This window comes from Ramularia collo-cygni (genome assembly GCF_900074925.1).
Source record: "Ramularia collo-cygni strain URUG2 genome assembly, contig: RCC_scaffold18, whole genome shotgun sequence".
Classification (NCBI taxonomy): Eukaryota; Fungi; Ascomycota; class Dothideomycetes; order Mycosphaerellales; family Mycosphaerellaceae; genus Ramularia; species Ramularia collo-cygni.
The window spans coordinates 232,976-259,288 of NW_019716272.1; the positions used below are offsets into that span (position 1 = coordinate 232,976).

Below are 26,313 nucleotides of genomic sequence, written 5' to 3' on the forward strand. Positions count from 1 at the left end.
GAAGGTGCACTTTCTAGATGCAACTGATGGGTCATCTTTGTGGTACAGCCATTACAAGAGCTCTTCCACAGCATCAGCATCGTCTTTGAGATCGACTGTCGGTAGGTCTCCTTTCCCACAGTTGAGTCGTGTTAATGGTATTTGAAGCTGCTTGCAATGCTCGTGAGGACATGTACCTTGAATCTCCTAACGGTTCCGCAAGAKTCGGCGGAGTACGAGGAATCATTGCAGATCAAGATCTTGTGACAGAAGACTGATCTGTCCTCGAGTGAATGACAAAATAACAACAACCTCCACCTTCTCACAGATAACTCGTCGGGTCATGCGCCCCATCTCCAGTCAAGTAGTCATCAGTCTTCCTCAGCTCCACCCATGAAAGCTTGCCCTCAAAACTCGCCAATGTTGGTGCGAGCCCCAGTCCACTTTGAACATAATCCGCTTCTGAGCCTCTCTCCGCCCACATGGCTACATGTTTTCTAGTGACTCCTTCTGGGTATTTGTTCATACCGCAAGCCTTCTTCTCATCTGCATGTTTTGTATACCATTCCATTACGAGCTGCAGTGTCACACCATAATCCTCGTCGGGTAGTTTGAAATCCAGCAAGTTTCCGTGCGAGTGTGTATGAGGCCGCACACGACCGAGACCATACCGAAAATCCAATTCCGCTCGTTCGGTTTTGTATTTCTCCACGGCCATGTCCAACTGACTCATTTGCGTTGGAGTCAATGGAAGAATGCCGGAATGGTATTCAAGTCTTCTCCATCCGCTGGATAGTAGCAGCGCCTTGACCGTGCCGACCGTGGCTGAAAAGCACCAAGTGTCCGGAGGCTCGCCATTTGCTGTGAGCCAGATGTTTTCCACCGATAGTAGCTCAAGCTGAAGGCCTGGAAACATCGGCAATGCGTCGCTGAAATCAAGCGTCATAAAGTAGCCTCCTTCGTCGAATGCATACACAGGGAGCGGATAGTCCACAACGTACGCATAGCGTAACTTGCATACCTTCTCCTTTGACCACTGACTGAGCACGTCGATGAAAGAGACGGTGGTGGGGAAGCGATAGGTGACCTCCGAATGCCAGCTATCGTCGATCTCATGACTGAATCGCTTGCACGCACGTCGCAAGGCCGCAACATCGGATGGAGTGCCCGGAAGTGGTGAGATGTCGCAGCTGCGACTCATTTCTGGCTCCTCATAGTCGGCGTCAGCATCCTCGTCAGACTCAGAGTCAGACTCAGAGGCATATCTTGCTGCTCCACGCTTGACTTCGATGACAAGCGACCGCCAGATTAGACGAAAGATTTTCAGTCGAAGCTCGACTGGCAGCCCAAGTAAACTCGCTCGGGCAGGCTGGGTTAATTCGGCAACCATGGTTTTTGGAGAGTTGTAGATTCAGAAGAGTGGATGAAGAAAATAAAGCTGAGAGAGGGCGAAGAGTCACGTTTATCGTTAGCTCCTTAGGGTTAGAGTTTGGGTCTGAGCCTCTCAGGCGCCCCATTTTCGATCGCCGACAGTCTAGCAAAGGGCCCTGGCATTGGGTAGTTAGCTTATTACTGTACAGCCCCAGTCCTGCATACGAAGCTGGGCGGGAAGTCCGAACCAATCCGCGTCAATTGTCGACAGAATTGAGAGTCGATTGAAATGATCCACAAAAGGATGATCAAATGTACCATGATGCTCTCATTGGCAGAAATCTCCGCTGGGAAATCGGATCCGCCCACAGCCAAAGCCCTTCATTCATCGCAATGCCGTCGTTTGAGCAATTTTGATCATGTCTTTCACCACCAACGCCCCCGCTAAATCTTCACAACGATCAACGATCGATATCATCAAGGTGAGAACATCACACCACACATGCATTCCAGTCAGGTGAAAGAGCTGTGTCCCCAAGGAAGACAGACATTGTGTGCTCGATGCGTTCGAGCGTGCTCAGCGCATGAAGCCGCCAGTCGATCGCGAACAGCATGTTCAGCTTCGAGCTTTGCATCGAATCGTTTGGCCAAACCCCTGATGCCCCCTCGTTCCAGTAGTGGTTAGATATTGGCCTGTCATCGAGGAAATCTGAAGCGAGCTGCATGGCGCAAATGATCAAGGTGTCCGCAGGTAGAGTGATTGGGGAACTGCCGGCAAATCAGTAATTTGTCTTGAAAGAGCCGAAGAACACACTCGCAGACCTACTTTGATTTTAACTCTGCCAAATCTCGCAATTCGCAAAGAATATTATAAGCCACGACGCAAACCTCGCGGGAAGTCCGCCGCCTTGCCAGGTCGATGATGTGCTGTATTCGCTTGACGTCGACATGTGGAGGGGTTCCATAGCTAGCCCTTGTCAAGTCGCCTACACAACCCGCGAAGAGTGCCGTGACGCGACGACCTGCTCGAGTCAGCCTTGAACAACAGCAGAGGGGCAGTCCCTCATTCTTTCGCTGCTGGCTTTGGGCACCCACGGTCTGCAATATCTTCGGCTTCTTCGGTCGCAGTTTCATCGAATGTTACTGCACTCCGATCCATTGGCGGTGTTGGCAATCCAGAGATCGGTCCTTGAAGGGCAAGAAAGGCATCCAGATCCTCAATCCCATCCAGAGAGTCGCAGACGCTAGTTGCAGGCGACGGCGGAAAGTCCATGTCTTGTGTTGGCCGATATTGATCACACAGGGGGTAATGTGGGGACGGCGAGGTCGATGTGTCTTTGAGGTAGCGTTGATGATCAGGTGCAGATTTTGGGGGTGCGCACGAATTTTGAGGGAAAGAACGTCTTGAATGATGTAGGCGGGCTGGAGATGAACGTGCTGTACACCTACCGTGTCTCTCCCAGCAAACAGCATGGCAAATACCGAGTCGATATGCGGCCTCAGCGCACTTGACCCAATGAGCAAAGGACATGCAGGTATGAATCGGTTATGTGCATAGCCGCAGTGGTGTATCATTAGTGGCTTGATCACCACACCGACAATTGTTCAATTCTGTTCGACATTCATCCGATATGGTTGGACAAATCTGACGTGGCAGACGATGCGATAAGGGACGAGGTCATGTGGCTGTTCATTCTACCGTCCATGATGTGTTGTCGGTGTAAAAGAAACGATAGTGGTCGGAGATGGGAAACGGTTCCGGCGATTGGGCGATTCGATCTCGAGCGCCAAGAGACACTAGAGTTACACTACCTAGGTAGCACGTCGCCGAGCGAACGGCTGCAGGCGTATGGATGGCTCTTACCTGGAGTTCCGTCTAGGAAAGCTTTGAAGCAGAAGGCATTGCTACACCCTCACCATCGTAGAGCAAACATAAGCAATCATCAAGGTGCAACGTTATCGACATTGCATGGAAACACGAAGTGGTGTGATCGTTCCATTCTGAAGCCACCTCCGTTTCCCTCCATTGCCTTGTGGTGTGGTGTGTACCCATTTCGACTCAAATGTTCCAGACGTCCATGAATGCTTAAAACTTCCGTTTCCGAGCAGGGGCAATGGACGCTGAATTGGAAGCTCTCACTAAAGTAAGCTCGAGGCACCCATTCCATCAGCTATCCTGGCAAGTACCAAGCGTGCAGGCAGGTAACGCAAACCTCTTTCTCTTCGTTATTCAATACAGCCGCATCACTCAACACCACCGAACTACAACTCCATCAACGCCATCAACAGCAGCCAGCAAATCAAACTCAACCTTATCAATTCAATACCCCGTCACCCGCGCTTCAATGGCATCCAAGCCCACAAGCGGACTATCCGGTCAATCTCACCCAAGCACCACAGTGAGTACAACAACGCCCATGCAGCCCCAGAAGTACTAAACCTCACACCACCAGCCCACTCAGAGTCAGGACCATCATACCACCCAGATCCCGAAACCAGACCATCCTACCCAGACGAAGCACCACGTTGCGCACCTACCAACAAATCACTACCAGAATGCCATAGCGGCGCAGGCATCAGCTGGCCAGTCCATCAACACCGTAGCTGCGCCGACGAAGGATGACCAGAAGCGCGAGAGGCACGAGAACCTTCTCACCAGAGCCGCCACCGAGCAGAGTGCGGGCTATCACTCCACTTCGCATTGAAGTGAGGAAGTGGGCGATCGTGACGGCGGACGGACGAGACATGGCTTGTGAGCGCGAGCGAGCGGTGGACCGAGACCTGATGTGAGATTATATTCCTGCTCGAGTGATATGGGAGGGTGACTGTTTTGGACCTTTGTACTCTACCTCCAGCATGTAACCTGTGCTGTGTCGAATTGCAAGATTTCCCTACGTATGAGACTGTCAGATCAAAAGCACTGCGACTGTGTCGCTGTTCCACTCATGTCAATTTGAAACGCAAAGGAATAGCCTAAGGAGTGGATGTAGCTAATAAAGTACCTCACCCCAAGTCTGTGCTAAGACGTCCGCCACAACCTTTGAGGCCCCTCGCTCCTCGACTGGTCTCGTAGGTCTCGGTTGCCCTCCCTCTTCGCTAATGTCACGACCGCCCGGCGCACCGATGGTCGGACTTACGGCCAAGAGTCCCCGATGGGGTCTCAGACGAAAGTGCAAAGCCGATTCCTGCTTTGGCGGTGGTCCTCGGATTCGACTTCGAACTGAATTCATGGATGTGACGCATGAATCCGAGCAAGGGACCTTGAAATTTGGAGCCCTTTGCTGTCATTGGCAGATACCGATGCATCGTAGGAAGCATCATCTTGCGCTCGATCGTAGTAGGTAACGTATTAGGCAATGTTGCCCATGGTAGGTTTCGTCGTTATGTCCTGTGACAGTCACAAATTGACAGCCGGTCAGCCTTTTGATCCCAAAGACAGAGCGCATGCGCTCCCACGCCGAGTGCCGAAGCCGCCGCCGCGACCACCACGCATCGACTTCTTCTTGTCGACGACGTATTGATCGAGTGACGCTTGGCCCTCCGGAGGAATGGAAATTGAAGCAGCAGAACTGGAGCGGTTGCCGTACCAATCAATGTCTCCCAGCTGAAGCTTTCTAGCTCGCTGCTTGCTGCGAGTGTTGCCGGACTTATCGTATCGTGGTGCGCCGTGTAGGGTGTCGAACGAGCCTGTTTCGTCAGTCAATGAGCCTTGCTGTTGAGTTGCGTCGTCAGGTGGAGGGCTAGTAGATTCAGGACTGCTGTTCTCTTCGCCGCTGGTGGTCGAATGTTGAAATTGACTCTGGCGTTTGACATAGACTTTGCTGTTGAGCGAGCCTGTACCCACGAGACGAACTTGTCCGTGTATGCGCGAAGATGGTATGTAATGAAAGCTGGGTGATTCACCGTCTTGCTGATCGTCCGTGAGATCGTAGTTGAGAACAAGGTTCTTGATTCGCTGTTGCTCCGCCTTCTCCGCCTGTTGCTGAGTGCGCATAGCAATAGCAAAGTTGGAGTCGGATGGGAGATCGATCGATCGAGTCTGAGAATGTTAGCTTGAGGCTGAATCTTTTGAATACCGCGAGACATACCTGTTGGCGGTTGCCCTTTTTGCTCAACAACGCAAACTTCATGGTGCCTGCGCCATTGGTGGGAGCCGGAACGGGAGCCGTTTCGCCACCGCTGTCTTCGGTAGCGGTAGCTGGCGTAGCCGCATCGCGCGCAGTACGGCGCATAGGAAGCGGCACATCGAACATAGTCTTGCGATCGAATTTGCGTGAGTCGACGCTTTCCGCCATCATCTTGGCTAGCTCGCGATCAAATTCTGCGTCAGCTTCCGGATCCCGCTGGTCCTCGGGTCGTGTCACTACAATATGCTCTTCGTCATCAGAATCGTCAGCTTGTGCTTCGTCGTCACCTTCTCCGTGATCATCGCTGTCAGATTTGACTTGTGTATTCTCGCCATCCTCCCCGTCATGGACGTCATCTGAGAGGTCCCCTTCACCTTCAAGATCCTCTGCTTCCTCTGGCTCCGGRAGTTTGCCAGATGCAACGTCCTGGTAGTTCTGCTTTACACCTTCGGCGAAAAGTCTTGATGCTTCGCCCAAGTCATTCAAGACGAGCTTCCACTGCGGACGCAGAAGATTGTACGTGTCTTGCACGACAAACTCGATATCCATGGGCAGGGGCTCCTTGATGTTGATGTAGAGCTGCAGGAAAGTCAGGTAGAAGTCGAGCTTTTTCTTTGCAGCACCCTTTTCAAAGCAGTGTCCACATGTCTCGAGTAGGGCGCATACTAGACGAATGCGAAAGTAGTCGTCGGGAAGATCGATGGGACAAATGTCACCCGGCTGTGCGTAGCCGTGACGGTGCCCGTAATTGAGCATCTTCCAAAGCGTATCGAAGATGAGCGCCGAGTCGACCACGCGGTACATGTAGAGCTCGCCCAAGTACTTTGCCTCGGCGATGCGGCGCTGGTTGTACTTGAAGTCGTTCGTCTCCAAGCCCACAGTTACACGCTCCTGGATTTCATCCAGAACGGTAATGGCAAAGTCGGTGTGAAAGCGGTAGAGAGCTGCCAAGGTCATGGCAAGGAGGTAGATGTTACCATACCTGATCTTTCCGGGCTTGACAAATATCTTGCGCAAGACATCCACAACTTCATCTTCTTCCCAGTGCAGCTTGCGGATCTGCTTGATGACTTTGTCCAGGCTTTTCTTGCTGAGGTCAACATAGACCAGCTTGCGCACGAAGAGGTCAAGGGTAGTACGTTCCTTTTGTTGAATTGCGGCGCGCTCCGGTGGGTTGACGTAGTACATGGCGTTCTCGATGAGCATGCGCTCCTGCTGACCAAGGTGCTGAGCGCCCTTCTTCCGTTGCAGGGTCTCCAAGAAAGACGCCATGCGAGGCGACGTCTCGGGATTCCTCAGCAAATAGCGACCGCAGTTCTCCAAAAGATTTGCGATGATCTCAATGTTCATCCGGGAGAGGTCGTCCAAGCAGACTTTGAGACAGTGAAAGATGACATGCTCGGGAACGACACCAAATTTGGTGAGCTCTGCAATGTAACGCATGTTGACCATCCGGACTTGACCGAGGAAATCCTTGGACTTACGACGCTGAAGACTTCTGAATTCATCGTCCAGATACGCAATCATCGCCTGTGGAATGTCCTGCAGATGACGACCCAGAGTGGCGACGAGCCGAGCGTAAAGAGGAAGGAGGTCTGACCTGCCTTTAGGAATATCCTCAATAGCTTTGATGAGGCGATTACGCGAAGCCTTTGAGTTGAGAAAGCAGAAGTCGATGGCGAACTGGTCGACTTGGTCTTTCGTGGTAAGCTCGTGAAGTCTGGCAAGCAATGCGTCGACMTGTGCACCCACGGTCTTGTTGGCGATGGTCATCGATGCATCATCCGCCTCAACGGACTTCTCTTTCTGTTCACCAGACTCGTCGGTCTTCTTCCCGACCTGGTCATCGCCGTCGGTCTTCTTCTTTTTGCCGTCCTCGAGCAAGATCCCAGGGACTCGATCCTTCAAGTCAACCATGTTCTCGTAAAAGCGACGTTCGTCCTCATCCTCCCAGATTCCCGCGCCTTCTGCTTGTCCGCGAAGATACTCTCCCGTCTTGACTAGACCAATGCTGCTTTCAAGTCCCGAAGAAGTGTTATCCTTTGCTGAGAGATCGGGCATCTCGGCTCCCAGAACTTCAGCAAGAGTTTGCGCACTTGAGACTAGCTTTTCCTGTACCTTGAGAGCCTTCTCGTGATTGTTCTGGCGATCTTCGAACACCTCGCCTGATTTGACGTAGGCTTCCGCATTTCGCCGTCCTTGTGAAGACAAACGCTCCTGGTCCCGTACAATATGAGCTTTCACATCGTCAAAGTAGCGAGTGAGGATGTTTTTGAATCGTTGTTGCAGTATGGGTGCCGTTAGTGGTGGATCGGGAGCAGAGCCATCGTCGTTTTCAGTTGTCGTTGTGGATTCAGCGTGACCATTCGTGGATGTCGTGGCACCATTCTCGGTAACGGTTTGACGGCTCTCTGATTTGACGGCCTTTGAGCCTAGAATGTCCCACGCAAAGGTTTTGACAAAGAGCACAACGAGTGGTAAATTCACGTGCTCGCGATCCTGGCCAAGCATATCCTTGAGTACCTCCAAGGGGAATGGTTCCGGATCGGCGGCATCTGAGCGAGATCCGTTGGTCTTGACTTTTGAAGGAACGTCGCCTCCCTTGCCTGTATCACGTCCTTTGGTGGCCTCTTCCGGCTTCGCCACGTCTTCCAAGCTTTTGAGCACTCCCACAAGCCAGAGCTCCGTAGCCACGCGCAGCAACGTACGCTGACGGGAAATTCTGTCCTTTTCTTCCCGCTCACGAACATCGGGTGCCAGTGCCTTCAATTGTGCCTTGTCCGGGGTTGCCAGGCCGCGACCAATATACCAGCCCAGGTAACTCGTGAACTCCTCCGGGCCGAATCTTTGATGGAGCGCGCTGATTATTTCGACTCCGGCAGTGATATCCCCAGAGACCTTGAGCTTTGTCAAACCCTCGAAGCAGGCGGATATGATCTCGGTGAGATATTTGTGCAGCGACAGGGATCGGATCTCCTGCAGGAAAGTGGCGACGTTGGCAGGCGTGATTGCGGTGCGTAGTCGTTTGATTAGGGCCGTATTCTTCTTCATATTCGAGTCCAGCGAGGCCTGGACCGCGAAGACGTCTGGTCCATGATGTCAGTCCTCCGTGCTGCCTATCCTGCCATATGCTTGCCTACCATTTTCTCCATTCCACGCGCGAGCGTTCAGCTCTTTCAAGTCCCCTTCTCGGCATTAGCAAGGCCAGAAGCTGGTGCACCAACATGGCAGTCTCACTCTTTCTGCGCCGCTCAGCTGCGGCCATCATCAGGTATCCGGTGGTGGGATGGTGGTGATTGAATGGTGGGGCTTTCGACTCAGCGATCGGGCATTTGAACGATGGGTTGCAGTGACAGGCTCCGCTTGTCTCGTGCTTGCATTTGGTCGGCGACGGAGCAGGTGCGAAGTTGGTGATGATATCTTGGGCTCGGTGGTGTTGTCCAAGTGGCAGCGAACAAGGGCAGCTGTTAAATCCGAAGGGGTGACGCGCAGGATGGAACCTTACCTTCGGAAAGTGTAGCAGGGGTCCATGCACTCCTGCTGACTTCGCACCTGTCGTTTTTACGACCTGCCCACTGACATCAATTTCACTTCACATTTCCCGATCATCTCTACAATTACTTAAGTATGCTCCGGTCGATTTCAGGTGTGAGATATTGAGCGACACCTCTCCAACGCTAATGTCTTTTCGAACTGTGGCCTCTACCTAGGTTTTGCCATCCCAGAGCTACGTGCACACACTTCTCGTCACAATCTCTCCTCCATTGCTTTCTGTTTGCCCCGCGCTTGGCCTACAAACCATCAGGATTAGGACAAGGGTGATTAACTGGAGCTCGTCAATGCGCAAACACGCAGCTGAACGAGAACAACACTTCCGCTGTCACCACCATTGCCGGCCTACATAGTCGAAGTTGTCTTGATTGTTGTTTTTCCCTCCCCGAGCTTTTGCAAACCGAAGAAGGGATATTCCTCTGACACAACAATCATGCGCATCTCCAGCGTACTCAACCACTTGATGCATTCCTGTGGAGAGCGAGCGATCCATCGTGGTTGCAAGAAAAGGCCAATRGAGGAGCGCTATCGTCGAGAGCAACCAGTATACAGCGACGTAGCTGTGCTAAACATTCGACACAGTTTGCTGCCTTCCAGCTTTGTCGTGATGGGGAGCTCATTTTCGCGCTCAAGATCTCGCTACATCTTCGGCAACGAGAGCCAGGCATGCTGAGCCTTGGAAGCCGTCAAGGAGAGGGCACTGCGCAGCAGCAACGTCTGTATCGCCGCGATGCTTTGTCCGGAACGATACGCCTGGGAATATTTCTCAAACTCATCGATGTCGCCCGGCGTGATGAGTTTGCAAGTCTCCGTCGGCATTCTGCTTCGACATGACGGCTGYGGATGTGGAGGGCTGCGGCGCAATGGACCATTGAGCTCCAGTCAAGCCTCGTTCTACAAGATACCATCTGGCGTGCCGCCCCCCCTCGATGCATACATCTTATCCTCGACAAATTCCTWCATCGCTTATTTTTGTTACTGTCCAATGCCATCCAGCGATCAATAGGATACCATGGAGCCGTTCCCAGACTCCCGATTGGAGTGATACCCGACAGACGGCCTGGGAATGCCTCTGAAGCCATAGGTAGCTTGGAGCTGTTCTTGGGTGCGTATTCTGATCTGTCTTTGGTATTGTGTCTGGGTCATACCTGTCTTGCTGATTAGAAGAGTGATTATTACAAAATCCAGCAGGTACTCACCATTCTCGTCTTGGCCGATAGTAGTTTGTTCCGCTGCTGGAGGGAAAAAATGGCGGCCAATTGCGTATGCAGACAAGACAGCGAATCCAGCCCCGAGCAGTACAAGGAGCACGATCCAAAACGGGGCAAAGGCATACTCCGTCTCCCGTTTGGCGAGCGACCGAATGTGCATCGCAATAGGAGCCATTGCGCCGGCGCAATGGTTTCGGCGGTTGAAAGAATGAGAGCAATCTGAAGAGCACTATACGTCCCGATACGCTGTGTTGCTTTGGAAGTTCCAAGACACGAGAGATCCACGGATGACGAGCGAGGCCACAACGTTAAGGAATGAGTCTGGTATGGTCTGCGAAGAGTAAAAGAACAGTCCACGCGACGGAATGACTCGGTTTTTGTAACATGGTCACAAGCACGACGCAGCTATTCTCGTCATTTACGAGACGCGAAGGGAACCCCGCCATCGAACGCGTGGACGAGCATAGGCATTTCGGCACCCTCACCAACAGCCGAACAAGAAACGATTGCGAAAAATGCTTATTTCCAGACGAAGTCTAACCCCTGACGAGTCGAGACGAATTGTGATCGTTGATTCGCTGCATCTTTCTGCATACAGCAAAAGCTGAAGCTGTGACGTCGTTGCCGAGACCCGAAGCACCGAAAATGAGTCTGCATAGCCCTGATCGGAACGCGGAGCATTCTTCACATGGTGCGTTGGACCAATCAAATGGGTCAATGCGACTCGAACATGTCGCCGTCGGACCCTGGGTGATGTTCGGGAATCGAGATCGCTGGCCTTCCCTCTCACTTCTGTGATCGTTGACGAAAACTTCGGCAAGGGAAGGGTTTCAAGAGCAGTGTACGTCTGCATCCCGCAGGACATGATGGTCCAATTGTCTGCCGTGTTGTTGATTGGGCCCCTTTCTATTATTCCTACACATCTACGGCCTCTCTTTACGTCGAATGCTTTCTCTCGAACATCCTAGCGCTGGTATGTTTGCGGCGAAACGAGACTCGCGCAACACTGCAGCAACATTTGGCTCTTGGTTTCCAGTAATGACTTTCAACGTAGAAAGTTAATGTACAGGCGGAGTTCTTTTGCAATGRACTTGGCCGTAGAGAATTTACATGCCACCTCGTTCTTGCACTTGAGCCTCCTCGGATGCTTTATCAACCTAGGAACGATAGCAACGTGGCACGATTTGGACCATGCCCTCCCTGCTGGGAAGAAGGAAGTGCACGAGACGGAAGATCTCTCGAGGAGTCCTCTCCGGTCTGGCTTTGAGGTACAAATTCCACCCACTGTAGATCAAGATGTCGACAAGCTCATTTACCAGTAGTGTAATCCCCAAAGAAAGACGATTGATAGTCTATTGTGCCAAGTCCTTTGATGTGAACTCCTTCTCGTGTCGATCGTTCCGTTTCGCTTAGCGTAATTCCGGTTTGGGTGCTCCTCTGCTCTGCGTTGGCGAACATTGCGTCTGTGGAATCGTTATGGTGAAGGTCATGCAGAACMGTGACTCAATGGTCTGTGTGAAAAGTACAACTCAAAGTAAAGATGCCGTCTCCCTTGACTGATGAACCTCTGCTGGAGCACTTGGTAGCTCAATCGATCGATTCACGCTACCTTTGCTAGCGTGGGCTAACCACGGATTCAAAGTGGATATCTTGAGATAGCATATACCGTTCTCACTCTATGGATGATACACGGCATCACACGTTGTTCGTCCGTACGTTGGTAGAGACCGTGTAAAGAGGTCCTTCCGCGGCAGATCACAGAACAGCGTGCCGCGTGGGTGAGAGAGCGGATCTACCTACAAATCAGTCAATTGTGGCGTTTGAGTCGCCGCTCTTCTGCACACTCCTCACGGGCCGTTATGTGCGAACCTTGTTCCTCTTGATATCACATGACGATCTGCTCTTCGCTCTGTCTGAAGGTTGTCTGTCCATCAACTCCATGGAATAATATGAAGCATATCCAAAGGTGACCTGTCGTGAGTGTTCAGAAAATCCGGAGCGGGATCAAGGAAAGCAGATCCGCACAGCCACAGCTCCCGTCCACATCACACCTCGACAGCCATCAAGCTGGCTAAACACGGGCAACCTACCTTTGACGATGCGTACGGTGCATCGCCAATTCCTTCTTCAAGGGGAAGTTGGTTAGCAAGAGTTAGTCACCGAGCGTCGCATATTCCCAATCGGCCATCGTTTTCGGGTCCTCGACTGCTGCCGCTGCGGACCCCCGCGAGCGCGACGTTTGCAACGCAGGAACGCCTTCAGCCCGTTGCACACAAACGCAAGAGTTATCCCGCCTCGCCCGTCAGTCCAGCGGAAACCGAATTCGCGGACACACCACTCGACGGTAGTCCCGGCGGGAAAGGGCTGCAAGGACTGGACGAGCGTCCTGCTACAGGTTTGGGCCATCGACCTGCAACCGGACTGAGCCAAAGGCCGGCCACCAGCGACACCGTTATTCCCGCGATCCGCACCCGTCGAGCCACGCTCACGCAGGAACAGGCGCCCTCGATCCCGATGGACAAGTACGCGCGCCATGCAGGCGACCATGCCTATGACAGCGACGCCGAGGCTGATGACGAGTTTGAGCGGTCCGTTTTCACTTCACCAATCATTGCGGGCCATTTTCAGGACGACAATTCAGACCATCCTTCAGAGTCAGAGGACGATCAGTCCATGGACGGGGAAAACGATACCCCGACGACACAGGGTTGGGCGGACAGGGATGGTCGTAGTCCAATGGGGCAAATCACAGATTGGAGCGAGGAGGAGGCTGCAAGCTACATTGCTGCATTGTCGCCCGCATTGAAGCAGTACGCACAGCGGTTCGTGGAGGAGGGTGTGAATGGCGAGGCGCTGGTTGCTCTGCAACACGATGAGCTGCGGGAATTGGGCGTGACTAGTGTGGGGCATCGCTTGACCATCCTCAAGGCAGTGTACGAGCAGAAGATGCTCGCAGGCATAAGGATAGAAGATGGGGATTACGTGCCGTTGTCGGCCGAGGGCGAAAAGGGCGAATTGACCGCAACCCAAGACGATATCACTCGCATCATCGAMTCGATACGACTGCGCGATCAGCGGATCATGTCTACCGAGGCAGAGCTGCGAGGGCTGAGACAAGAGCTCGAAAGAATATCGGAGGAGAACAAAAAGCTCAGGGAAGAGACGCTTCCGATTGTGCGGATGATGAAGGACCAGCGAACACCACTTCCAGATCCCTCGGGTGGGACCATACCCTCACCGCGAGAGGTGGATGCAGTGCGACAAGCAGAGGTAGTTCAACCCCAGAGCAAAGGCAGCTCGTTGAGCAGGAAATTCTCTACCAAGAAGCTCTTCCTCAAGTCCGACCCTACAAAGCAACACTCTCCTACACACCCGCCGCAATCACACACTCCACAGCCCAGAGAAGTCCGTGATGATGGCGGAACACATCTTGAAGCTTCGGCTGCCGCAATGGCGGCAAGCACTCACCTCACAGCCAGCATGGCGAGCCAGCACAGTCCTAACAGCGTACACGGGCAGCAACTGAGCCCTACCAGTCCTGCATACAGCGTATCAGCTGGGCAGTACCATCCTCCGGGCTCTGCAGCCAGTCGCTCCTTCCCTCGCGATGTTAACAATGCAAGGCATGACCAACGCTCATACGGGCATAACGCAGATGAGCAGTGGAATCAGGATACACGCCAGCAGCAGGACAGATCGCGACGACAAGCGCCCACTCCGAGTCCGAGGGAAACCGAAACGCCCAGCACCGGGCGAGACAGGTAAGTTGGAGCACTCTTCTCTGGTCAACGCAGCATCGCTAACATATTCCGACCTCCAGGGACAATCCCCAAGTCGAAATCTTCAAATCATTCCGCGTCAGCATCGACGATCCCTGCCGGGTCGTCCTCCCCGTAGTAAGTCAACGCCGCCGCAACCGCCGGGCTGACCACCCCATTAATGTCATACGCCAGGCGCTCAAGAGATACGACATCTCGGATGATTGGCGACAGTACGCTTTGTACATTGTACACGGCGACCAGGAACGATGCCTTGGACTGGAAGAGAAACCTCTACTCCTGTTTAAGCAACTTGATAAAGAAGGAAGGAAACCCATGTTCATGCTTCGGAGACACGCCAGTCCGCAGGAAGGGTGGAGTGGAACTACGGCGACGGGAAATATGCCGAGGGAACATCCAGAGGCCGCTAAGGTATGTTGATGCTGTTGGTGGAGGGTTTGAAAGGTCGTACTGACAGTCCACTAGCAAATTCCTGGCGGCGTATTATGAGAAGAGGTGGAATGCGGCTCATTGGCGTCAGATAGAGTCAGTAATGACGGCTTGGGATCTTAAATGAATTTGTCATGGAGATGAGGAACGGCTTGTCTCGCAACTATACAATCCAGTAGGCAGAGAATGACCAGGAACTTGGACGCAACTTATTGCGCGCGAGCAACAGCAGCAGTAGTGAGACAGATTCGTATCGACCAATCGAGGAATAAGCCGTAACCTCCCTCTGCAATGGTGAAAATTGCTCACAAAGCATCCTTCATAGATAAGGTTGACCGTGTATTGTTCCAAACTCAGGAGACCCCGAAGGCACATTTGTCGACTCCTCCCCTCGATRTCTTTAGGGGCCACTGTTCACGGAATTTCAATCATCGAGTGTCATCGTCCTTGTACTTGTGATTCCAATAGAGACGCGCATGCTTCTTCGCGCCCTCCTCGTTGATCTGTAGGTACAAAGTCAGCACACATCGCGACCATTCAATCGAAACGATCATCTCACCTGCTTGATCTCCGCCGGTGTGAGCTTGAACGTCATAGCTCTCAGGTAATCGCTGAGGCGTTGTTCTTTGCTGGAGGTGGTGATCGCGACGATGTCCTGATCGATGCACCACCGTAAACTGATCTCACCCGGACTAACGGCATACTTCTTTGCCAGAGAAGCCATGATACCATCTACTGGTCCAGGAGCAGCTTTTATCACCGCACCCTGGGGAGCGTATGCAGATGTAGCAATTCCCTGTGATTGTTAGCTCACTTCTCATCAGCCGCCTGGCGAATACTCACCTTCTCCTTGTGGTACTTTAGGAGCTCCGTGTGCTGCAGGTAGGGGTGAAACTCAATCTGGTTGATGGCCGGCGGAATGGTGCACGTCTCGAGGATCCAATCGAGATGTTCGGGAAGATAATTCGATACTCCAATGGACTTGACCAATCCCTGGTTCTTGAGCTCTTCCATCTGCTTCCACTTGGCCTGATGCTCTTCTTTGGTCTCGCCGAAGAACGGCGAGTGGATCAAGTACAAATCAAGGTAGTCCACACCGAGCTTCTTCAGGCTTGCATTGAAAGCGCTGGGAATATCCGCAATGTTCGTGATGACTTTCGAGACCACGTAAAGCTTCTCACGCGCAATGCCTGATTGGGCAATGGCGGTCCCAAGCTCTGTCTCGGTTTTGTAAACTTCAGCGCCATCGAGATGATAGTAGCCGAGTCCAATGGCTGTCTTCGCACTGTCGATGCATAGTTGGTCGAGTTTAGATTCGTCGCCAGTCTTGTACCAAGCGGTTCCAGTGCCATAGGCAAGCTGTCATTCGTTCAGCATGATTGACCATGTTGCGGGAGACGAAGAGATTATCAGATACCATAGGAATTCGATTGCCATCGTTCAGCTTAAGCTGTGGAATGGGAGTGTCTGCATGGTGAGAGAGCTTTAGAACTGTAGCATGCTTTCGATCAAGGGGATCAGCTACGCACGAATGTGAGCCATGTTCGCAAACCCGAGACAGGAGAAGATGATCGAAGGGCTAGTTCTGACTGAATTGGTGAAGAAAGTTGAAAGTGTCGAAGATCGTTTGAACAATCTGGCACTCATTGGAAATATTGAAAGGCAGCACAACAGAAGTGAAGTCGCCTTCCGTTTCTTGCGGCCCCGCAGGGCCCACATGCAGGCAGGTGGGGCAGAGAGCTGCGTGTGATATTGACATCTCATACCGACGTAGATCAGGTATTGGCTGTGAATTTCTGGCGAGTGTCACATTGCTCAAGACCAAGTCACATCAGGACCATCTTACGAACAGTCAAGATAAGGCGCCTCATCAGGAAGGCGCGCCACTGTGTAGGAAATGCAGACAGTCTCTGGCCGAACAAGCTCTATGACACGCCCGAGCGATATGTCGGCTTTTACTGGAAGAATATAAGGCTTTGTATCAAAGCAAACTTGAGTTCGGTGTCCAGGAGCGTTGTATGGGTTTCCTTTTCTCGCAATGATCGACCACTCCTTTCACCACGACATCACGAAGGGCGATCGCGACGCCTTCGCAAAGTGTGGATTCCAGTCACACTCTCGTCGTCTGGTCTTCTTCATGGAGTCTTTCCCTCGTGGGTTGGGTGCACAGGCATCACAAGGCAAACAATGCTCGCGTGGTGTAGCTCAGCAGAAAGTTGGCACGCTGGACTTCGCTCCGCTTGCGTTTTTCCACACCTGTTTCATACCCATGTCAAAATGCCATGCTTTCGCGCAGGTTACTCCCAAATGATTCGACGATGTCATGCCAAAAGTTGTCTTGGGCGTTGCTGGGCTTGCTTGGGAAATTTACCCGCTGCGTGTCGTTATATTTGACTGCGTGGTGGCCGCCGGTGACGTAGAATCCAGATTTAGGAGCCGTTGCGAAAACAAAATTGAGCTGAACACAGACCCACTGTTCGGACGCGCCTCCCGTCATCACAACTTCACCTCCTGCTTTGCAGCGGCCCTGTCTGTGCAGGCGCGACATCATCACTACCTTACAAGCAGCAGCCCGACCGCCCGAGCATCTGCGTGTCCACGTCTGCACGTCGCCAGCTGTGCCGCCAGCCGGATATCGCGCACCATCATCAAGGATCAAGCTTCAGCTTCAGCTTCCATCTTCCCCGGATTGTCGGGACTCGGACCCTCCGGAAATCTCAATTTCTTGCTTATTTTGGTACACGACCATCACGACCTTCACGACCTCACAGCCTGCAGGGCCGCACGAGACTATCTTCATTGCTCCAGGTATATACGATATACTCGCGGCGTCAAGGCGTCAAGGCGTCTTACTCTGGTAACGAGAGAACTGTTGGACTGCGAGCGCGAAATCCGAAGCCAGCGAAGCTTTGTGCATTTCAAATACTGGATAGATCTTCCYGAGAACAACCTCTACCGTATAACAGCATCGCGGTAGTCTGACTATGCAAGCTTAAGTGCATCAAAGCGGCGTCTTTCGAACAACATCCCCAGTCTTCTAATCAACATGGACTACTTCAACCAGAACCCAGATCAAGGCCGGCGGCCTGCGAGCTCCGCAAACCAGCAGGATCGCCTCAGTGCACCTCGCACCCCTGGCGGTGCAAGACGCATATTGGGAGCGCCCTCGTATGAAAGCATGAGGATGCCCTCCAATATTCGCATACGACGGCTTCCCTCTTCCAACTTCAGTCCGCAGATTCCACAAAGCGCTTCGCAGGAACATGTGCAAACTCCTTCCGCAGACGACACGGAACTCACAGGAAGAAGAAGAAGCTCCTCAGCCCCACGTTCGTTTGGTTATGGGCCCAACTTTACTGCGGCAGACCTTGCAAGGCAATCGACACTAAATGAATCGCATATGCCACCAATCCGAGAAGGACAGGCTGCGTCGCGCGGCAACTCAATGCATCCTGGATTTCCCGAGAGCCTCGATGGCTCACGCGCGTATACGCCTGGAATCAATGCCGAGGACATGGCTGCACGTACGCCTGCACCGGAAACGTTCGGTCCAACAGGTTCAGCTATGCACAGTGCTGGCAATGCGGCGCAGCGGTCGAGAGGGTTCAGTCTGAATCGCTTCAGGTCGAATACCTCGACAACTATGCATCCCAACACAAGACGGAATTCAACGATCGCGTCTCAAGATGAATATGAGTCGGATGTAATTGATCTTCTAGACCTTGTCGATCCCGAGGTGCGGACTTTGGGAACACTGACTAACCTTCAAAACTCGTTGTTCGTCCCCGATCTCGGTGGTTTGGTGAATCGACGGCCTACATACGATCTGACACGACGCCCAACAGAAGATGCTGCAGTTGTAGCACGCTCGAGAGCAGGAACTCGTACATCCAGGGGGGAATTGATGTCACCGACAAGGCCGGCTTCGCAAACTCAGACTGAACATGAACCAGAGCAGATTGAGCTSGATGGCGACATCGAGTTGCAGGACAATCGTATGACCCGTCAGATCTCGATCTCGTCAGAGGTCAGTGATTCTCACTACGCTGTACTTCCTCACGGTGTGAGTCTGGAAGGCTGGGCCGACGAAGACGTCGCGGAGCTAAACGACCATGTTCGCCACCTCATGCATTCCAAGCGTGAAGGTTTCAAGCGCTCCATGAGAGGATTTCGCCAATACGTCAGCAAGCCACTAGGCGCATTCGTTTTCATCTACGCAACGCTCGTAACGCTATTCGGTGCTGCTTGGGTCTTCGGCTTGATCGGATGGATTTACGTTGGCGACGGAAGACAGGAATATTTCATTAATGTTGTTGATCTTGTCTTGGTCGCCCTGTTTGCGCTCATGGGAGATGGGCTAGCACCCTTCCGAGCGGTCGACACATACCACATGCTCTTCATTGCACACTACCACCATCTGACCTGGAAATTACGAGAAAAGAAAAATCTACCGGACCTCGTTGATCATAATGATTTGCCTGCCAGGCGTGGCGACGATCCACCGGACAGCGACGACATTATTGATAAGGAAGAGATGGCCGAGTACTCCGTTCTCACCGTTCAACAACAGAAGCGTCTGCAATACCATCAGGCGAAGTTCAACAAGAGCCACACGTTTTACAAGCCACACGAGACAGCGACACATCACGCATTTCCTTTGAAGCTTCTGGTCGCGGCTGTTATCCTCCTCGACTGCCACAGCTTTCTACAGATAGCACTGGGTACCTGCACCTGGGCTATCGATTACCGGGTCCGACCCGAAGCTCTGACTGCAACCATTCTTTCCTTTTCAATCGCATGCAACATTGCAGCTGGTGTCGTGATTAGTATCGGCGATCACAAGACGCGCAAGAAGGATGTCCTTGAGCGGATATTCCGCCAAGGTCTCACAGAGCAGGCTTTGAAGACCATGGCGAAGCGGCACCAGAGAGGAAAGCTAGGACTGGCTGTGGATAAGAGTAAGCTCGAAAGTGGCGGCAAGGTTGCAAATGCGGCAGAAGCCGTCACAGGGACAGGGCCAAAGACTAAGAAGGCGAGGAAATCAGAAGATGCTCGCGCACAGAGCGTTCAAGTATGATTTGCTTCGCAATTGTGATTAATTGTTATTAATGGATATAATGGATCGTTCTTGTTTAGCGCTTGCGAGGCGTTGACACGAGTATAGAGTACAGATTTCGACACCGTTATCGCCTATCGGCATGCTATCAGCTGCCTCTCTGTAGCATTGGCAATGATGAACCCTACAGGTAAAGTAAATGCTTCTTGTCAACATAGTGAATGCCGTACAAGAGAATGTGATGTTGGGAGTGCTTCTGAACGTTATTATTCATACAATAATCTTGGCGGCGGATGGTGTCGCACTTTGCAAGCCGCGACGTGGCTTTGTGAAATTTTAATTTGCCAAGAAATGTGAAATGAAAGTGAATGACTGGAAAGCCAGGTGACCTCACTACCTACCTTAGAAACTTACTTTCAGAAGTTCAGAAGCTTCCGCGACATGCACAACTTCAGCGACAGACGGCAGAAAACAACATGTTGCGACCAAAGGTAGGCGCAGCTTCTTCTTGCGAAGCAGAGATCCTTCCTCGCGCTCTGGCAATGTGTGAAAATTTGGCAGGTAGGAGTGAATGGCACCATTCTTTTTCCCCTCCTCTCCGCCTTTGTCCATCAGACATCTTCTCTCGCCCAAGCACTACTCTTCATCCGCAATACAGCTTACCAGACAGACATCCCTAGCTTGTTTGATAGGTCCATTCATGGATTCGATAGAGGAAGCTCCGAGACGGACGACCCGAGCCAGGAAAAAGACCGCCAAGGGCGAGGCATATGAGGAGTCGTTGAATGGATCTTCTCCGGTAATTTCATCCTCCTCGCACACTCACATTTCGTTGATTCAACTGCTGACGCGACCGCCAAGATGCTGCCTCCAGCTGCGGAGGATAATCCTAGATGTCATTCTCGATCAGGTACGAAGCACGCTGCGAACCCACGTGCCGACAGTCCTATGGAAATGCCTGCCAGAAAGCATAGAGCAAAAAAGACTGCTGAGAAGCGGCCTCCGGCGGCCTCGAGCTCATCCGCGACAAATCCAAGCCGTGCAGATACCTACCGGTATGAGTTACCATCATTCGATGACTTGCCCGTCGGCAAAGCGATGCACTTCGATGACGGCTTTGGTGAAGATTGGGCGGATCTCGAGGCAGATCTTGACCATTTGCACGGGCACACCCAGGGACCACGGGAAACCCTTCATCAGCGTAAGCTCACTTCACCATTACCGAGAGATGCCCAGCTTCATCAACGTGACTGGCTGATCCTGCGTGCAGATGTGGCCAGCACTCTCGTGTCGCGTGCCAAAACGGCGCAAAAGGCGGGCAAAAGCTTCCAGACCTTTGAAGAAAATGAGCGGAAGATCGACAGCAAAGCGGTGAATGAAGAAGACCCTAAGAAGCGGACATTACTCATACGCAGTGCAGTCGACAATGCACTTCGACTCGCGATTTTGGACAAGCTGGCGCCGCGACTGTGCGTCGAGATCTGGGGCACGCCGTGGACGCCACGTGCGGAGGACATTCCAGCGGCCAGCATTGCTACTCTTCCGGCAGCCTATCGCCGCGAGGGTTACAAGGATGATCCGGACCGCACAGTCAGGAAACTGGGTGAGGGTGGGTTGTTTGGCAGACCAGTGTTCAGCGATGAGGATAGCGACGCATCATCGGGATCTGTGGATCTCGGTGAGCATCTGTGGAATCCTCCAGAAGAGTGATATGTTGGCCAAGGTACGCTCGTTCAGGCCGATTCACTGCGTCCTGCCATTGAGCCAGTCTCTTCTACAATGGATAGATACTGCTGCAATCCTTTGGATAATGGTCGTCGAAGTCGGTGAATACGCATTGAAGGTGTACTACACAGAGTGCCAAGCCGAACCGTAGTGGAGCGCGAGAAATGGAGAAGTTGAAGATTGCCGGCTTTCTCAGTTGTGAATCGATCACCACCCTCACGAACGGGTAGCTATGCCAGCCAGAATGAGCTGTCTCGCGGAGCGTGAAGCGCTCTACTGAACAATCTCCTTATAACTAGTCGTGTTCAGGGAGTACGACATCTTCAACTGCTGCAGATACGGCGCCAACCTTTACCTTCACCAGACCTTGACGGCTGAAGACTGCCTTCGTGGCGGGTATAGCTGCAGACTTGACCACAAGCCGTTGTAGGATCGGCGATTTGTTGCATGCAGGCCATCACTGTAATACCTTGAGTCCTCTGGTTCCGCGATGAGTCTTGCTGTGGAACAACGACGGTCATGTCCGGAGCGGCGCATGCTGGGCCGCGAGATGATGTTGAGACTCTGAAAGGTGAAGATGAGGAATCCGATGGCATCCGGGTCCAATGTTCTAGATCCTCTCCGTCTCTTTCGTGTCTCTATTCTGGGCGAGAGGAGGGCCAGCCGGATTAGGACGTCGGAAATTCTCCATATTTTCGGAATCGGATCACGCTTATGGAATGGCAATGACCGACGGTTCCTGCGGCCCGATCGATGGTGAAGAAGAATAAGATGCCCTGTGTCAGTGTGAGATTTTAGAAAGCAGTGTTCGGTCGTGCCATCGGCGACCGCTCCACTAAGGAGCTCCGCACTCACGTGGCATGCTTCTCCGCGATGTAACATTGAAAAACTGGGTTCTCCACACATGGAGCCAGTGACAACATCACGTGGATAAATGGGAGTTGTGTTCTCTTGCACGACGACACCTACAGTAGTCTTTGTGGTGTCTCGATGGGACGCCGACAGTAAGGACCGAAAGACATTTCTGCCAAGCATGCAATTCCAGCCATTAGTGTCGAGAGTGAGGGTGAGAATGGACATTGAAATGGTATAGTGACCAAGCTTCTTCAATGAAATGAGTGTCTCATTGGCCCTGGAAGATGACCTGCCCGGGATGAGGGGTGTTTAGCCGCCTCAAGACGGCCATCCATGTCGATCGTTCCGTGAAAGCTAAATACTAAAAGTAGKGTCACGGTCCACTGCAGCGTGACTTCTTCTACCACCTACGTTACCTGCAGACAAACAGAACGGCTCTGAGCTGATTCACCAACCATGGCCACCAAACATCTGCTTCTGCTTGCTTCGGCATTGATATCCAGCGTCAAAGCCGCAGAGGATCCCATTTGCCCGGACTACATCAAGTACGCCGGACAGCAACACGGCCCATTCAGCGAGGGACGCTTCAACCTCTCCTCCCAACGGCCTGTCACGAGATGTCGCACCTTCAACTCCTCAGTCGTAGAGTCGAAGATCGAAGAGGTCTCCTCTAAGATTGCGGACCCAGACTTGAGGAGACTCTTTGAGAATACTTTCCCCAACACACTGGACACGGCCGTCAAGTGGAAGGGTCTAGCGGACGGCACAGATGAGGAGCTAACGTTCCTCATCACAGGAGGTAGGTTTCTTTGGACATTGGTAGCCTTCAATTGCTGATCATGTGCTGTACAGACATCAACGCAATGTGGCTAAGAGACAGTGCCAACCAGGTACAGTCTTACCTACCACTTCTAGAGGCATCTTCCTCTCCAGACTCCTTGGCCTCGCTATACCGTGGAGTTATCAACCTGCAATCTCGTTATCTTCTGACGGATCCATACTGTAACAGCTTTCAACCTCCCACTGAGAGTGGACTGCCGCCTTCCTGGAACGAGTATGCCCAGACCGATGTGGTAACGCCTGCGTATAGTAACATGTCCGTTTTCGAGTGCAAGTACGAATTGGATTCACTCGCTGCCTTTTTGGAAGTTTCGTACGATTACTACAGTGCGACTCAAGATGTCGAATTTTTCGGCAAGTATTCGTGGGTCAGCGCAGTCGAAGCCGTTCTCAAAGTGGCCGAGGAGATGATGGTTCCAACATACCACGACGACGGTGCCGTCCAGAACATTAGCTACACTTGGACCAGACAGACAACGAGGTCCACAGAGACTACTGCCAACGGTAAGAATGCGTATTATCCTTCATACATTGGAACACGCTAAATCAGACAACCAGACGGCTTTGGCAACCCTTTCAATCGCACTGGGCTCATTCGAAGCTTCTTCCGCCCATCAGACGACACCACCATCTATCAAGGCTTCATTCCAGCCAACATGATGTTTGCCCGCTTCTTGGGAGCGACTGCGCCCATCATGAAGGGGCTTGGAAACCAGGATGCGCTCGCAGAGAAGATGTCCACGATGGCATCCGACCTCAGAGCTGCAATTACCAAACATGGCATTGTTCAGACCGCCGCGTTTGGTCCAGTCTACGCATTCGAGGTGGAYGGATACATGGGACAGACCATTAGTGAGTATCGTGAGCAGAGAATGGCCACCATCTCTGTTTTCCCATCGACTACCAAGACGGTACTAACTTTCTTTCCACCTGTAGTGGATGATGCGAACATCCCCAGCCTTCTGGCAGCGCCATTCTTCGGATACCTCGATGTCAACGATGAAGTCTACCAAAACACTCGCCGTCTGCTCCTGAGTCCAAGCAACCCTTACTACATGCGTGGACCCGTCATCAACGGCATTGGATCTCCTCACACGGATCTCGGACACAGTTGGCCTATGGCCAGTATTGTTCGTATCCTCACGAGCAGCGACGACGCGGAGATCACGGAGCAATTGCGGGAGATTGTGAGCAGTACTGCTGGCCTAGGTCTGATCCATGAGAGCGTCAACACTTTTAACGAAAGCGACTGGACACGTCAGTGGTTCTCTTGGGCGAATGGTTTGTTCGGCCAAGCMATCCTCGATCTTGACGACAGAAAGCCGGAAATTCTGCAGACGAGCTTCCAGAACTGATAGTTGGCATGAGCATTAATGGTATGAATGGTATGAATGATTGGTTGTTGTCGGAATGGACTCATGGCCCTTTAATACGTATGCTTAATATCATCAACAGACGAGACTTGCCGCGACCTAAGTCCACTTCGTACGAACAAAACCTCACATGAACCATTGAGAGAGCCCTGTAATTTCAGTACTTCCATCAAGGTCCACGTCTTGTAGTGATGGTGAACTGCGTMGACACGGAGTAACGYCCGCGGCCCCACCAGTCTACTACACGCCAAAGCGTGCGACTTTTGTGGAACTTGGCCGCAAGACGTGAACTCTGCAGACAGTGTGGCGAATCGGGGACCAGCTCCAATGGCTCTATCAGAGCTTGATCCAGCTTCAAAGCATCACTTCACAGCTTGTTCGCCGGGATCACTGCATCAATTGACGTCAGGTCGAGCTTTGAGTGTCCCACAAGGTGATGCATCTCGACCAGACAGTAGAGCTCATGAATCCTTTATAATAAGCACCAAGAAACATTCAATCTCACTTCGTCTCATTTGGCACCAACACCTCTCATCTGCAATAATCATGGCACCACAAGTCTTCTTCATCACAGGAACAAGCACTGGTTTCGGTTACGAGCTGGTGAGAAGCTCAATATATCCCTCTACCTTAACTGTGCTCTTATTGATCGTCTTTCATGACAGGTCAAGAAAGCCCTCTCTGAAGGTGACAAGGTAGTAGCCACAGCTCGAAACAGCTCGAAGTTGAGATTTGATGGCGCAAACGAGAGCAACTTTCTGGCTGTAGATCTTGATGTCACGGATTCAAGCTCAGTCGATAAAGCTTTCGATGCAACGCTGGAGAAGTTCGGCCGGGTTGATGTGGTCGTTAACAATGCTGGGTATGGTCTCGCAGGAGAATTTGAGAGTGTTTCGGAAGAACAAGCACGCACTCAATTCGAGGTGAGTGGATGCGAAAGAACATGGAACCAATCTTTTGCTGATATTTCGATCTGTAGGTGAACTTCTTCGGCCTACTACGAGTGACTCGAAAAGCATTGAAGATCATGCGAGAAATCAATAAGCCTTGCGGAGGTAGGATACAGCAAATAACTTCCATGGGAGGTCAACTTGGCGTCCCATTCTTCTCAATCTACTGTGCTTCTAAGTGGGCGGTGGAGGGATTCACTGAGACGGTCTCCAAGGAATTGAAGCCTGAGTGGAACATCAAGCTGACGTGCATTGAGCCCGGTGGTTTCCGCACGGATTGGGCTGGACGGTCCATGATCTTTGGGGATTCAAAGGAGCCGGCTTACGATCATTTGGATGCTAAGAAGTCGATGGGGGAGAGAAATGGGTGAGTGATATCTCTCTGTGGATCATGTCTCGAAACGTACTGATATATTAATTTGCAGTTCGCAACCTGGTGACCCAGTCAAGGGAGCGGATGTTTTCTGGCAGGTTGCGAAGATGGATGATCCTCCTCTTCGTATTGCTGTTGGTACGGATGCCTACGCTGGTATTCAGAACAAAATCWAGCAGTACAGCGAGATGGTGCCCAAGTATGAGAAATTAAGCAGTACGTACTTGCCGATCTCCCAATCTCCTCTTCATGCTTTACTGACTTCGTGGTATAGACAGCACCGACGTGGATGGCTACAAGAAGCCAAGCTGATTGTCTCGATGCTAGAAGAAAGCGTGTTGGTGATAGCTACGAGCCGAACGATGCTAGATGTCAGACAAACAGAAGTCGATTCAAACGATATAACAAGAACGACATTCCAATGTACTCCTTTTCGACGTTTCCATTTCAATCTACCGCGAGTCTAGTACGCAAATGAGTCTCAAGAGGAGTAAATCTTCAAATCCTCCCATTCCCATCCACGAAAACCCTCCTACTCTTAAACTTCGCCTTAGGATCCGGTACATCATCCCATTCCCTCCTCCAAGGCCCAAACATAGCCGCACTACTCGGTCGTTCCAACTCCTTATCAACCTCCATCCTCGACCCACGCGTACTAGTCGTGACGACAATCCCATCATTCCAAAGCAACAA

The 26,313-nt window shown here is 52.1% G+C and overlaps 12 protein-coding genes; 6 read left to right on the forward strand and 6 right to left on the reverse strand.

Annotated features, from left to right (window-relative positions):
* Positions 1 to 301: 301 nt before the first annotated feature.
* On the reverse strand, positions 302 to 1,369 carry RCC_09529 (uncharacterized protein; the record flags this gene model as incomplete). The annotated part of the gene is made up of 1 exon (XM_023774771.1): positions 302 to 1,369. One exon carries the CDS (start codon positions 1,367 to 1,369, stop codon positions 302 to 304), a length of 1,068 nt encoding a protein of 355 aa, XP_023630539.1.
* Positions 1,370 to 1,841: 472 nt separating this feature from the next.
* RCC_09530 (uncharacterized protein) lies at positions 1,842 to 2,623 on the reverse strand (the record flags this gene model as incomplete). XM_023774772.1 has 3 exons in its annotated part: positions 1,842 to 2,118; positions 2,177 to 2,372; positions 2,446 to 2,623. The coding sequence occupies 3 exons, from the start codon at positions 2,621 to 2,623 to the stop codon at positions 1,842 to 1,844; spliced, it is 651 nt and encodes a 216-aa protein (XP_023630540.1).
* Positions 2,624 to 3,695: 1,072 nt separating this feature from the next.
* On the forward strand, positions 3,696 to 4,055 carry RCC_09531 (uncharacterized protein; the record flags this gene model as incomplete). XM_023774773.1 has 2 exons in its annotated part: positions 3,696 to 3,749; positions 3,804 to 4,055. 2 exons carry the CDS (start codon positions 3,696 to 3,698, stop codon positions 4,053 to 4,055), a joined length of 306 nt encoding a protein of 101 aa, XP_023630541.1.
* Positions 4,056 to 4,731: 676 nt separating this feature from the next.
* RCC_09532 (probable nonsense-mediated mRNA decay factor (Upf2)) lies at positions 4,732 to 8,528 on the reverse strand (the record flags this gene model as incomplete). XM_023774774.1 has 4 exons in its annotated part: positions 4,732 to 4,738; positions 4,938 to 5,037; positions 5,254 to 5,389; positions 5,439 to 8,528. 4 exons carry the CDS (start codon positions 8,526 to 8,528, stop codon positions 4,732 to 4,734), a joined length of 3,333 nt encoding a protein of 1,110 aa, XP_023630542.1.
* Positions 8,529 to 10,028: 1,500 nt separating this feature from the next.
* On the reverse strand, positions 10,029 to 10,415 carry RCC_09533 (uncharacterized protein; the record flags this gene model as incomplete). XM_023774775.1 has 2 exons in its annotated part: positions 10,029 to 10,177; positions 10,229 to 10,415. 2 exons carry the CDS (start codon positions 10,413 to 10,415, stop codon positions 10,029 to 10,031), a joined length of 336 nt encoding a protein of 111 aa, XP_023630543.1.
* Positions 10,416 to 12,754: 2,339 nt separating this feature from the next.
* On the forward strand, positions 12,755 to 14,508 carry RCC_09534 (related to MAPKKK cascade protein kinase regulator Ste50; the record flags this gene model as incomplete). XM_023774776.1 has 4 exons in its annotated part: positions 12,755 to 14,001; positions 14,061 to 14,136; positions 14,194 to 14,430; positions 14,485 to 14,508. The coding sequence occupies 4 exons, from the start codon at positions 12,755 to 12,757 to the stop codon at positions 14,506 to 14,508; spliced, it is 1,584 nt and encodes a 527-aa protein (XP_023630544.1).
* A 368-nt stretch (positions 14,509 to 14,876) lies between these two features.
* RCC_09535 (probable ketoreductase) lies at positions 14,877 to 15,990 on the reverse strand (the record flags this gene model as incomplete). XM_023774777.1 has 5 exons in its annotated part: positions 14,877 to 14,951; positions 15,008 to 15,244; positions 15,292 to 15,807; positions 15,866 to 15,915; positions 15,978 to 15,990. 5 exons carry the CDS (start codon positions 15,988 to 15,990, stop codon positions 14,877 to 14,879), a joined length of 891 nt encoding a protein of 296 aa, XP_023630545.1.
* A 1,504-nt stretch (positions 15,991 to 17,494) lies between these two features.
* Positions 17,495 to 19,525, forward strand: RCC_09536 (related to ahmp1 protein; the record flags this gene model as incomplete). The annotated part of the gene is made up of 1 exon (XM_023774778.1): positions 17,495 to 19,525. The coding sequence occupies one exon, from the start codon at positions 17,495 to 17,497 to the stop codon at positions 19,523 to 19,525; it is 2,031 nt and encodes a 676-aa protein (XP_023630546.1).
* Positions 19,526 to 20,365: 840 nt separating this feature from the next.
* Positions 20,366 to 21,214, forward strand: RCC_09537 (uncharacterized protein; the record flags this gene model as incomplete). The annotated part of the gene is made up of 1 exon (XM_023774779.1): positions 20,366 to 21,214. The coding sequence occupies one exon, from the start codon at positions 20,366 to 20,368 to the stop codon at positions 21,212 to 21,214; it is 849 nt and encodes a 282-aa protein (XP_023630547.1).
* A 372-nt stretch (positions 21,215 to 21,586) lies between these two features.
* On the reverse strand, positions 21,587 to 22,091 carry RCC_09538 (uncharacterized protein; the record flags this gene model as incomplete). XM_023774780.1 has 2 exons in its annotated part: positions 21,587 to 22,005; positions 22,085 to 22,091. The coding sequence occupies 2 exons, from the start codon at positions 22,089 to 22,091 to the stop codon at positions 21,587 to 21,589; spliced, it is 426 nt and encodes a 141-aa protein (XP_023630548.1).
* Positions 22,092 to 22,540: 449 nt separating this feature from the next.
* RCC_09539 (related to Meiotically up-regulated gene 157 protein) lies at positions 22,541 to 24,279 on the forward strand (the record flags this gene model as incomplete). XM_023774781.1 has 4 exons in its annotated part: positions 22,541 to 22,883; positions 22,937 to 23,428; positions 23,483 to 23,776; positions 23,861 to 24,279. 4 exons carry the CDS (start codon positions 22,541 to 22,543, stop codon positions 24,277 to 24,279), a joined length of 1,548 nt encoding a protein of 515 aa, XP_023630549.1.
* A 564-nt stretch (positions 24,280 to 24,843) lies between these two features.
* Positions 24,844 to 25,932, forward strand: RCC_09540 (probable retinol dehydrogenase 8; the record flags this gene model as incomplete). XM_023774782.1 has 5 exons in its annotated part: positions 24,844 to 24,900; positions 24,963 to 25,220; positions 25,277 to 25,614; positions 25,673 to 25,836; positions 25,895 to 25,932. 5 exons carry the CDS (start codon positions 24,844 to 24,846, stop codon positions 25,930 to 25,932), a joined length of 855 nt encoding a protein of 284 aa, XP_023630550.1.
* Between the last annotated feature and the right edge of the window lie 381 nt (positions 25,933 to 26,313).